Source organism: Bubalus bubalis, chromosome X (genome assembly GCF_019923935.1).
Source record: "Bubalus bubalis isolate 160015118507 breed Murrah chromosome X, NDDB_SH_1, whole genome shotgun sequence".
In the NCBI taxonomy this organism is placed as follows: domain Eukaryota; kingdom Metazoa; phylum Chordata; class Mammalia; order Artiodactyla; family Bovidae; genus Bubalus; species Bubalus bubalis.
This window is the reverse complement of record NC_059181.1, coordinates 9,429,529-9,442,677: the sequence shown is the minus strand read 5'-3', so window position 1 is coordinate 9,442,677 and position 13,149 is coordinate 9,429,529. Positions and strand designations below refer to the sequence as shown.

Sequence of the window (13,149 nt, the reverse complement as noted above, 5' to 3'; positions counted from 1 at the left end):
AACAAGAGGGAAATTGACAGGATTCCCTTAAATCTGTCTCTGTAAGAGCCTTGTGCACCCAGGCCTGCCTAGGACCATGTGTGTGGAGGAGTGTTTTCAGGCTCTTCTTTGTTTGGTGTTGGCCTTAACAATTTTTAACTAGAGGCTGCTGGGCAGAAAAACTCCCTTCTACCCCACAACACAGCCCCTCACTTAATGACTAGAGGGAAGCCTGCTATGTGGACATGTAATCTTTGAGCAGAGACAATGTGCTCAGGCTAGAAGACAGTCTTAGTTAGCAGTTGATCTTTTCATAACACATCTCTGGTTTGGTGAGAACTGATTTTAGAAAAACAGCACAAGTCACAACGACCAGCAGAGGGCACTGTTGAGCAACAATGCTTTGAACGACCCACTTTACGGGCTGGGTGCAGGCACCAAGCTTTTATATGTGGGAAACGGGTCATCCTAGAAGCTGGCACACCGTTCCCGTGAGCCCCTTTCAGTATAACATGGGAGATGACACAGTGGATGTGAATGCCTTGACTACAGTTTTACAGAATGGAGGTGACATCAATTAAGAAGTTGGCAAGACAATGGCACGGGGAGCCTAGGGTACTTTGTCTGAAGGGATTCCCCCAGATGGTTGAGTGGGGTTTGAAGAGGAAAGGTGTTTCTGAATCTGGGCTCCTCGAAGCACCTGGAAGATTCTCAGAGAGTTTGCAGTTCAACCTGAGTAGAGTTGGGAATGTGATCATCATAGAACCTCGACGTGCATGTCTGAAATTTTAGTCAGAGTGAAAGGAAAATTAGTGGATTTGGGAGACTTACAAATGAGAGCAACAGAAAAATAGAAAAGGTAGATTGCTCTCAAGTCAGTTGTGGGAGCGCTGGCTACCCTGGCAGCTCCCGTCAGCTCGCCTCCAAGGCAGGCACGATGCTTTCAACACCTCAGAGACAGAAAATGTTAAATCCTTGTTCTGCTACTATTAATTGTGTAACCTTAATCACATTAAGACACCGTTGTTTCATCAGTAACATGTAGGTAATATATTCTCAGGATCATATGCTTTGTGAATGCCAAAATACAAATTCAAGAGGCTGCCCCTCCTTCCTTCCACAAATCTTCAGTGTCAGCTATATGTTCTAACCTTCAGGAAGTGTCATTTTCTTAGGGAAGACAGACAATAAATGAATAACCAAATTATTATATATAATTATTATATGTTAATTATAGAGTGCCCTTCATGGAAAAGCTAGGAAGAAGAAATGATCAGAATAGAAGGATTGAGAGTAGATTGACCAGTTAGATTGGCTGGTTGTGGGGTGGCCTCTCTTAGGGAGTGACATTTAAATGGAGGCCTGAACAAAGTGAGGACACAAACCATGAGAATATTGAGGGAAATACATTCCTGAGGTCAAGAGAGGACTCAACGAATGGGATCTTGGCTCAAGGAAATGTGGCAAACATGTTGATTCTAGAACTTACTGAACACTTGTGTGTTTTGCACACATCACCTGGGTTAGTCCTCACCACACTTGGTGAGCTCATGGCCTAGGTCTCTGTTTTAAACGAAGAAACCGAGCCTCGGAGAAGTTAAGGGTTTCACCCCACATCTCACACCTAGTGAATAACTAACAAAGCCCAGACTCCACCCAGGGTCTCAGTACCTGAGCGGTACTTGAGGCAGGGCCGTGCCAGCAGGGGGCAGTGTTGGCAGGATCCCAGAAGCACTGGTGCCTCCGGGGTTGTAACAGGGAATTTCAAGGCAGGACCCAGCAGAGCTTTTAAAGGTTTGGGTTTGCCCCTTGGCTGAATACCTAAAGAGTGTTGCTCATCTGTTCCTCTTTTGTGCAACGACCTTTTGGCACTTGTGAAGGTATTTTTGTGAGGTTGGGACTGGATGAGCCAGCTAAGGGGTGGTGTGCAATTTTCAGGTTTCTCAGTGATTGCTCAAGAAATTAAAACATTTTTGTAAAATAACTAAGGTCCTGAATTGTATGGATTCAAACATTCTGTTTCTGTCCTTGAAAATCAGTTAGCCGCCTCAGTTACGCAAGATGTTCCTTGCTGGCCTCTCTCATCAGCCATGACCTTAACCCATGTTTTTGTTTTGTTTTTCTCTTTTTCCTACTCAGCTACCAGTAGGGAATATAAAAGCACCATTTTAGGGCAAATGGAAATTAAAACAGAGTTTAATCTAGAATATAAACTTTTTCTTTTAAAGAACACATTTTGCATCTGTAGCAGTGAATGAAGTCATGATACTCTCCTTCCTAAGTACCATCCACAAAGAAACAGCAAACTATTTGGTGCTGTAATTCTTCAGAATTAATTTATAACTCCTTGAGGAACACCTTCTCTAAGCTTCATACTGCAGGTGACACTTTTCTTTCATTACTGTTGTGGGTTTTTTGTCTTTCCCTTTGCAAATACAAACACAAACAAGTAAGAACTGACAAGGAAGCATAAATATTTAGTAAAAACCCGTAGAAAGTTTAGGATCAGGAGGAGGAAAGGACGCAGCAGGACCAGGACGCACCTCAAGTCCTTTAAGAAAACACCTGTTTCAAATTACAGATTTCTGTCTTAATTAGACATTCACAATTCTCGAGTTTAAACATAACACTCCCAATTTCGTCAACCACCCACGGCAATTCTCCAGGTGTTCACGATTATGTAATGTCCTAAAAAATCTGGATTGTGTCAATTCTCAAAGTACTGCCTGAGCTTTTTTTTTTTTAAATCCGCCACAGACGTTATTTTATCATCTAGTGTAGCAATTACAGCACTTAGCAAAAGTAAATAAATAAAAAATAGTAAAGTTTCCTCGGTTTCTGATTTTTCTTTCCCCAAAGGCTAAAAGTGTGTTTTTTCCTTTAAGTAGTAAAAGGTAGGCATTATGGACTCAGTAAAGTGTCATTGCCTAGACTTCTCTAATTTTATGGTATTTAGGATAGGTGAAATGCTGTTTACTTTGGTATTACCGGAGAAAAGACACATTTCCCTAGTGGCTCAACTGGTAAAGAATCTGCCTGCAATGCAGGAAACCTCGGTTTGATCCCTGGGTTGGGAAGATCCCCTGGAGAAGGGAAAGGCTACCCACTCCAGTATTTTGACCTGGAGAATTCCATGGACTGTATAGTCTATGGGGTCACAAAGAGTCAGACATGACTGACTTTCACACTCACACCACAAAAGTAAAGAAAATGGGGAGATAATGGTTTTTTCATTGTTTTAGAAACAGTGTTGGAATTGCTCTCTAAAATTTGGAAAACAAACAAAAAAAAAACTCTTTAGATATCCATGTAAATTTTCATCTTTAAATGAGTCATGCTTCCCACAATTTACTTTTGAAAGTTGCCTGACATATTTTTAGATGCTTAACAACTTCAAAGCCCCTAGATTTGGATAATTAAAAAATCTTGCAGGACGGAAAGAACATGATTTGAAAGAGACTCCTTTGAGAATCCAAAGGGGAGCTTCAGTGCAAGCAGAATGAAAATTGCCTTTATTATGCAGTTATTTTAATTAAAAATGCATGCATATCAGGAAAAGGAAAGCAATTCTAGACACCACACCATGTAGTTGGGCTGGTTGTTTGAAATTTGGAAGCTATTTATTTGTCCTCTGAAATTTTTAAGCGTGTATGGAGTCCTAAGTGTCTAAGTCTTATTTTGATATGAGTACCCTCTATGATAATTCCAGATCTTTTCCACCTAGTAACATATTAAAGTCAGAGCTACCTGTGTTGTCCTCACAGCTAATAGCGAGTTATTCTTCTGATTCTTAGTGTTCTGCTTTGTGTCTCATGCCTTCCTGTCCAGCCCCAGGTCATCTACACAGGGAACCAGTATTCAACAGCATCTGTGTAGAATAAAGCATATCATTACTTCCATTCACTGATTAGTGGCAGCACCTTTTATTTCCTCCAAATAAAAATAGTTTCCATTGTAAAAAAAGTACTCATTGCAGAAAACTCAGACTATCAGAAAAGAAAGTAGATAATAAAATATACCTGCAATTCCACCCTTTGGAGATGCCCTTTAATCACATTTTGGTGCATGTACATCTGGGCACTTACAGGCATACACAACATGACTGGGTATAGTTTTATTTAAATAAACCCATTTCAGTGCATCTTTGCATTTGATCCCTTTAACTATAATTGCTGTTCTGTAGCCTGCTTTTCTGATTAAATAATATTTCATTTGTCTGTGATGGTGAATAAAGATCTGTATTACTTTTTAACAGTTGCATAATAATATTCTCTTGTATGGTTGTACCATCATTTATCCGAGAGGAATATTAACCACCTCAGATATGCCGATGATACCACTCAAATGACAGAAAGCGAAGCCTCTTGATGAGAGTGAAAGAGGAGAGTGAAAAGGCTGGCTTAAAACTCAACATTAAAAAAACTAAGATCACGGTATCTGGTCCTATCACTTCATGACAAATAGATGGGGAAAAAGTGGAAACAGTGACAGATTTTCTTTTCTTGGGCTCCAAAATCACTGCTGACAGTGACTGCAGCCATGGAATTAAAAGACGCTTGCTTCTTAGAAGAAAAACTGACAAACCTAGACAGCATATTAAAAAGCAGAGACATTACTTTGCCGACAAAGGTTCATAAAGTCAAAGCTGTGGTTTTTCCAATAGTCATGTATGTATGTGAGAGTTGCCCATAAAGAAGGCTGAGCACCAAAGAATTGATACTTTCAAGTTGTGGTGCTGGAGAAGACTCTTGAGAGTCCCTTGGACAACAGAGAGATCAAACCAGTCAATCCTAAAGGAAACCAACCCTGAATATTCATTGGAAGGACTGATGCTGAAGCTGAAGCTTCAACGTTTTGGCCTCCTTATGCAAAGAGCCAACTCATTGGAAAAGACCCTGATGCTGGGAAAGATTGAAGGCAGGAGGAGAAGGGGGTGACAGAGGATGAGATGGTTGGATGGCATCACGGACTCAATTGGACATGAGTTTGAGCAAACTCTGGGAGATGGTGGACAGGGAAGTCTGGCATGCTGCAGTCTATGGGGTGGCGAAGAATCAGACATGACTTAGTGACTGAACAACAACAAGAGCCCTGTTAACATCCAGATTGTTGCTGTCTTTTTGCTACCATAATAAACATTTCAAGATAGATACGTGCAGACATTTTGTATTCTTGTTGTCTCCTTAGATTAAAATCTTTGAAGTATAGTTTTTAAATTCTTAATCCATTTGGAACACGTTTCTGTACAGGAGTGGGTAGCCATTCCCTTCTCCAAGGGATCTTCCCAACCCAGGGATCAAACCCAGGTCTCCCACATTGCAGGTGGATTCTTTACCAGCTGAGCCACAAGGGAAGCCCAAGAATATTGGAGTGGGTAGCCTATCCCTTCTCCAGTAGATCTTCCCAACCCAGGAATTGAACTGGGGTCTCCTGCATTGCAGGTGGATTCTTTACCAACTAAGCTATCAGGGAATCCCTTTCTGTATATAGTGGGGGCTTACTCTCTTTTTGCTGAGAAATAAAATACTGCCTACCGTATCCATAAACGAAGGATGTCACAGTCATCAGGATTGTGGCTATCTCTCCTGGTGAGCTGGTGAACCCTGAGGAAACTCAAGAAGTAAAGAATATATGCCATCTAGCAGTCATCAGCGGGCTTCCCATGTGGCTCAGTGGTAAAGAACCCACCTGCCAATGCAGGAGATGCATGTTGGATCCCTGGATCAGGAAGATCACCTGGAGAAGGAAATGACATCCCACTCCAGTATTCTTGCTTGGGAAATCCCATGGACAGAGGAGTCTGATGGGCTACAGTCCATGCAATCGCAAGAGTCAGACACGACTTAGTGACTAAACCACTACCACCACCAGCAGCCATCAGACTGCAGCCACTCCCTATGGTGAGCCCTGAGGAAACTCAGGATACGAAAACATAGGATACTGGCCCCAAATAGCTGAGGTGCATATCAAAGGAATGATTTCAGTGAAGTTAGACTCTTGCATCTTCCCGCACACAGAAAAGCACTAAATTCCTTAACTTGAGATATCTAGTTTTCTTTGATTGACGGTTATCTTTTGTTCCTACTACCTGCCCTTCGTTGCACAGCTCCTATAACTAGCTCCCCCTTTGCTGCCTCAAAGCAGTTCTCTTAGGGTTCCTTGAGATACTGCTTCCCAGGCTGGAAGTCCTAAAAATGTCTGCCAAATAAAACATAACTCTCAACTTCTAGCTTGTGAATATTTTTTTAGTTGACATTTCATATAGTCAGTCTCTTGTTGCAACAATACGATTTATTGGAAAATGCATCCCTTGGCCCCCTGATTTGAAATTTCTGTGATTATATGTTAGTTTCTCCTACAGATGAGTCTCCTTTATTCCTGTGTCAGTGTTGCATTGTTGCCATTATGATCGCAAGTTCCCAAGCAGGGGTTTTAGACTTAAAATCTAATCAGAGTTCTCCCGAGAAATAGAACCAATTGGATACCCAAAGACCATGTAAGAGCAGATTTATTATAGGAATTGGCTCACATGATTAAGGAAGGTGGGCATATCTCACAGTCTGCCATCTACAAGCTGGCCCTGGTCCAAGGGACTGACTGCTGATGTAAGTCCCAGAATTTGAAGACTGAGAACCTGGAGTTTTGATGTCTGAGAGCAGGAGAAGATAGGCATCTCAGCTGAATAAGAGAGAGCATGAACTCACCCTCCCTCTACCTTTTGTTCTGTTCGAGCCCTCAAAGCATTGGATGTACCCACCCACATTGGTGATGGTGGAACATGTATCTTCAGTCTGCTGAGTCAAATGCTAATCTCATCCAGAAGCACCTTCACAGACGCTCCCGGACATAATGTTTTACCTACTGTCTGAGCATCCCTTAGCCCAGTCAAGTTGACAACATAAAATTAACCACCACAGTCTAGATCCTCTAGTTTCTGTAGCCATCTGCCTGTCACCTGCTGAGATAAAGGTCACTGCCAAGGCAGTCCTGTACACAGTATATACCCCAATGACATTGTTCTGCAAGACGACACATGAAGAGTCCTCATGTCACCCAGCTTGATTTTCACTGTAGTAAGTGCTCTACAAATACTTGTTTTCAAGATCCAGCACTCAATAAATTTACTCCAGAAGAGCTGGGTTTATTATAAGGCTGCAGTGTAAGATTTCAGCAGCATGACAGTAGCAGGTCTTAAATTGCCCTTAATTGGGAGTATGAAGAGACAGCATAAATAATGGCCTGTTTTCCCAGCCTGGATTCTGAATGATTTCAGATGAAAGAGTAAGAAAGATAGATAGCAGACAAAAATAGACCTTAATTTCCAATAAAGATGATCCTGTCAAATAAGGCTTATGCCTGCAGGCAGCTTGGCTTCTGAGTGAGGTGAAGTGAAGTTGCTCAGTTGTGTCCGACTCTTTTCGACCCCATGGCCTGTACCAGGCTCCTCTGTCCATGGGATTTTCCAGGCAATAGTCCTGGAGTGGATTGCCATTTCCTTCTCCAGGGGATCTTCCCAACCCAGGGATCAAACCCGGGTCTCCTGCATTGTAGACAGATGCTTTACTGTCTGAGCCACCAGGGAAGCTTCCAAATACCACACCTGAAACTGAGGCAAACTGTTCCGATCTCACTGGATGTGCTGGAGCTGGTCCTTCTCATACAGGCGAAGAGCGAAAGAGGACCCTGGCCTTCTGTGGGCAGGCTGATTCCCAAAGAGGAAGGGGAGAGGCAGGGTTCAGTATAGAAGAACAGTTTCTTTTAAGTCGACCAATCAGATCAAGCTGTTCCCTTCCAACCTTGGAGGGGTGGGCGAGCTGCAGCAAGAATTGAGGAGTGTTAAGTCCATGGGCGGAGAAGGCAATGGCACCCCACTCCAGTACTCTTGCCTGGAAAATCCCATGGACGGAGGAGCCTGGAAGGCTGCAGTCCATGGGGTAGCTAGGAGTCGGACACGACTGAGTGACTTCACTATTACTTTTCTCTTTCATGCATTGGAGAAGGAAATGGCAACCCACTCCAGTGTTCTTGCCTGGAGAATCCCAGGGACAGGGGAGCCTGGTGGGCTGCTGTCCATGGGGTCGCACAGAGTCGGACACGACTGAAGCGACTTAGCAGCAGCAGCAACAGCAAGTCCATGGGATCACAAAGAGTCGGACACCATTGAGCGACTGAGTAACTGAACTGAATTGAATATTAATGGAGTACCCTCCGTGGGGAGGGAGATACATCACAAAGGGCAGTGGAGGTTTTCCCTAACACTTTGTGGAAGGCCCTGCTTATGGAGCAGGGATTGCATGATAAAGGAGGCCAAGATCGTGGCTGAATTAAACATGCGTTAAGTGCTGTACTTGGTTTTATTTTGTGGCCCCCTTCTTGTCTCTCTAGGCTTATCTCTTGCCATTCCTGTTCCTTGAACGAGAGATGATCTTCCTTACTTCTTGATCTTCATGTATGCTGGAACACACTCCTGGCCCACCTTCACTGTCATCTTTTTTGTCTGGCTTACTCCCATCCCTCCTTAGGCTTCACTTCCTCTGAGAAGCTTTATCTGGCACCCAAATGTGAGCTAAATCCTTCCTGTGCTCCTCACAGTAAATCCTTCCAATGATTATTCAGGACTGATTTCCTTTAGGATTGACTGGTTGAATCTCCTTGCAGTCCAAGGGACTCTCAAGAGTCTTCTCCAACATCACAGTTCAAAAGCATCAATTCTTCAGCACTCAGCCTTCTTTATGGCCCAACTCTCACATCCATACATGACTACTGGGAAAACCACAGCTTTGACTCTACAGATCTTTGTTGGTAAAGTAATATCTCTGCTTTTTAATACACCCTCTAAGTTTGTCATAGCTCTTCTTTCAAGGAAGTGTCTTTTAATTTCATGGCTGCAGTCACCATCTGCAGTAATTTTGGAGCCCAAGAAAATAAAGTCTCTCACTGTTTCCATTGTTTCCCCATCTATTTGCCATGAAGTGATGGGACCAGATGCCATGATCTTTGTTTTTTTGAATGTTGAGTTTTAAGCCAACTTTTTCACTCTCCTCTTTCACTTTCATCATGAGGCTCTTTAGTTCCTCTTTACTTTCTGCCATAAGGGTGGTATCATCTGCATATCTGAGGTTATTGATATTTCTCCTGTCAATCTTAATTCCAGCTTGTGCTTCATCTAGCCCAACATTTCACATGATGTACTCTGTGTATAAGTTAAATAGCAGGGTGACAATATACAGCCTTGACATACTCCTTTCCCAATTTGAAACCAGTCCGTTGTTCCATGTCTGGTTCTGACTGTTGCTTCTTGATGTGCATACAGATTTCTCAGGAGGCAGGTCAGGTGGTCTGGTATTCCTATCTCTTGAAGAATTTCCCACAGTTTGTTGTGATCCACACAGTCAAAAATTTTAGCCTAGTCAATGAAGAAGAAACAAAAAGAATTCTCTTGTTTTTTTTTTTTTTTGTGATCCAGTGGATGTTGGCTATTTGATCTCTTGATTCCTCTGCCTTTTCTAAATCCAGCTTGAACATCTGGAAGTTCTCGGTTTATGTACTGTTGAAGATTAGGTCTATTTTTTATGCCTTAGGATAAAGCAAAAACAGACTACAAAAAAAACCTGGCCTAGATATGTATAATGGGTTCTTGTATGGAGGAGGAAATAATTTTTGTGTAAAATAGTGGTGTCTGATGTATATGCTGAGACCTTTATAAATATTTTTCTTCTCTTACCTCTTGGGTATATTTTTTTGTTTTTCTTCTTAAAATGTAGTATTTTTACTCTGTTTCTTTTTGTAGTTTTAGAGAGTTGTGATTTGTTGGTAAAAAGTATTATCTGTTTTTAAGTACTGGTTCAAATTGCTGTATTTTGTGGACTGGGTCTTTGAGCCAAAATTAGATCTGGGTTACATAATTACAAGAGATGTTGGGATTTTAATTGCAGACGACATTTTTGGTTTCGTTTGTTTAAATAATGGTTAAAGAGAATTTCGAAATAAAATTTCCAACATTAAAAGGATAAACACATTAAACTTTAAAAGAAGCATTCAGTTCAGTTCAGTTCAGTCGCTCAGTCATGTCCAACTCTTTGTGACCCCATGAATCGCAGCACACCAGGCCTCCCTGTCCATCACCATCTCCCGGAGTTCACTCAAACTCACATCCATCCAGTCGATGATGCCATCCAGCCATCTCATCCTCTGTCGTCTCCTTTTCCTCCTGCCCCCAATCCCTCCCAGCATCAGAGTCTTTTCCAATGAGTCAACTCTTCACATGAGGTGGCCAAAGTACTGGAGTTTCAGCTTTAGCATCATTCCTTCCAAAGAACACCCAGGGCTGATCTCCTTTAGAATGGACTGGTTGGTTCTCCTTGCAGTCCAAGGGACTCTCAAGAGTCTTCTCCAACACCACAGTTCAAAAGCATCAATTCTTCGGTGCTCAGCTTTCTTCACAGTCCAACTTTCACATCCATACATGACCACTGGAAAAACCATAGCCTTGACTAGAAGGACCTTTGTTGGCAAAGTAATGTTTCTGCTTTTCAATATGCTATCTAGGTTGGTCATAACTTTTCTTCCAAGGAGTAAGCGTCTTTTAATTTCATGGCTGCAGTCACCATCTGCAGTGATTTTGGAGCCCAAAAAAATAAAGTCTGACACTGTTTCCCCATCTATTTCCCATGAAGTGATGGGACCAGATGCCATGCATAGCTATAATATGAAAACTTTGTCCAATAATGCAAATGATCAGAGTTGTCATCCATAAGCCAGAAGCAGGGAGCCACACGTGGTTTGTAGCTAAACATGGTTTGGCAGATACCTTTCAGAACTGTTGAGGCTCATTGGTATTTCTTGTTGGCATTACAGGTGAATTTCATAAGTGTGTACAAAATAAGCAAAATGGAAAGTTGAATCTAAATAGAGTTGTACAGAGAGGGCCCCAACCTCAACATACACATGATGTTTTAAGCTTTTAGTATTAAGTTGTGTATTTCAAATGTTACCATGTCCTTGGGGTAGTGTAAAATCCTTTCTAAGTATTTGGTGCCTTTTTCATCTTTGTTAGTTAGGATAATCACAGTAGTTTTTTAAATACGAATTTTAGAGATGCTTGATTTTTTCCTTTTAGTGAAATCATTAATTAAGAAGGGCTTGATTTTCTTGTGCAGTTTAAAATTGATGTCATCTCATTTTGCCCAGAGATACCATGATTGCAGAGGCTCCCAGGAAGGTTTTGCTCTCCACACAAAATGCCTACCATAGATGGATGCCGATATCCAGGTTTATTTATCAAGATCAGTGTTATCAAGTGAAACTTTCTATAAAGATGGAAATGCCTTATCATCTGCACTGTCCTACTATGGTGGCCACTAGTAGGGCTGTTGTACAACTCGAATTGTGACTAGAGTACAGTTGAGGACCTGAATCTTACATGTTGTTTAATTTTAATTACTTTAAACTTAGCCACTTGTGGCTAGTGGCTCCCCTGACGGACAATTCAGAATTTCAGCATGGACAGTGCTTTTAGATTTAATACAGACACGCCTCTGGAAAAGTCAACTTGAATTTCTGTGAAATCATTTGACATATCTTGCCAGCATTTATTGAACAATTTTGTGGGTGTGCGTGCCTGGTCCTCTGGATTTCTCCAGTCAGCTTGTAGAGGAAGGTGTGGAGGTCTGATCTCTCTCCTCCCACACACCTCTGTCAGCATGGTCTCGGTAACAGGGTTCCTGCTGTCTCAATGGGAGCTTTCTCTCTTCACCCTGAGCTCTGGAGCCCCTCTCACCCAGCCAGGGGCTCTGCTTGCTCAGGGCTGCTTCTGCCTGGAGGAAGGGGCTCCCATTTGAAATTCTCTCAAAGATGTTGCCTGGCCTAGCAGGGCCCTGTCAACTGAGGTCCATCCCCTCAGCTCACCTGGCAAGTTTTCCTAAACACATTTTTAATGGAAAAAGTGAACAACTCTTCACAGCTCTCCAACACCTACTTTTTCTTCTGTTCCACCCCCCCAAAGGTATCTTACCTCCTGGAAGGGGGCAGCATGGCCCATGAAGACTTCTGCGGACACGCTGGTCAGTTGAACCCGGGAGACCTGCAGGTATGGCCAAGAAGAGGAATGGCTGATGGTTCATAGTCGTTGGCTGTTGCTGATGACCCCACCCACGTCTGGTACCTTCTCGCGTCCCTGCTCTGTCTGTTGCGTCCTGGACTTCTCCCTTCCTATGGCTCCTTGCACTCCACCTGGAAACTTGTGCAGGGCTCTTGTGTTCTTCTCTCATGCTTCCCTAAACCCCCCACAGTCATTTTTTAGCTCTTACCTAAGTCTTTTTCTTATGTTTCTCAAAAGAGTAATCACGAGTCACTGTCTCAGCTGCCTTCTCTTCCACCCTATCCTCCACTCATTGAAGTCAGGGCTGGCCTCTCAGAACTGCCCCCAAACCTTTCCTGAAGCTGTCCAGGTCCTGGTCACTCACAATGTCCCAGTTGCCACATTCACTGCTCCAGTTTCTGTCCTCATCTTTCTAGACCTCTCTGCTGTCTTTGAGAAGGTTTTATATCTTCCAGTTCATTTTCAGGGTAGGTATTGTCACTTAAGAATATGACCCAAGCCCTGACACCATACTAGTCCTGTCAGAAACGTGTTACAGTTAAAATTCCCAGGGAGTGCTTAGGTCATTTTTGCCAGTTTTTATAAGCCTGGACTCTATATCAGGTACTTTCTGGGATTATTTACATATTTTGTGGGATGACAGCTGCAGATATTTGAATTGTGGCATTTCAGTGAACACGAGATTGAAAATGAAAGTCGTTCTGTCCTGTCCGACTCTTTGTGACCCCATTGACTATACAGTCCTTGGAGTTCTCCGGGCCAGAATACTGGAGTGGATAGCTCTTTCCCTTCTCCAGCAGATCTTTCCAACCCAGGAATCGAACCAGGGTTTCCTGCATTGCAGGAGGATTCTTTACCAACTGAGCTATCAGGGAATGAGATGTGAGAGTTGGAGTATAAAGAAAGCTGAGCACCAAAGAATTGAGGCTTTTGAACTATGGTGTTAGAGAAGACTCTTTGACAGTCCCTTGGACTGCAAGGAGATCCAACCAGTCCATCCTAAAGGAAATCAGTCCTGAATATTCACTGGAAGGACTGATGCTGAAGCTGAAACTCCAATACTTTGGCCA

General features: G+C 42.6%; 1 protein-coding gene across 3 annotated transcripts in view; it reads left to right on the top strand.

Moving 5' to 3' along the window:
* The window catches only part of PIR (pirin), a 97,760-nt gene that overhangs the window by 25,175 nt on the left and 59,436 nt on the right, over nucleotides 1–13,149 (top strand). For all 3 annotated transcript variants that reach the window (XM_044937185.1, XM_006067076.3, XM_044937184.1), the window contains exon 4: nucleotides 11,984–12,067. In XM_044937185.1, the coding sequence (XP_044793120.1) occupies nucleotides 11,984–12,067 (84 nt within the window). The remainder of the gene's footprint in view (nucleotides 1–11,983; nucleotides 12,068–13,149) is intronic.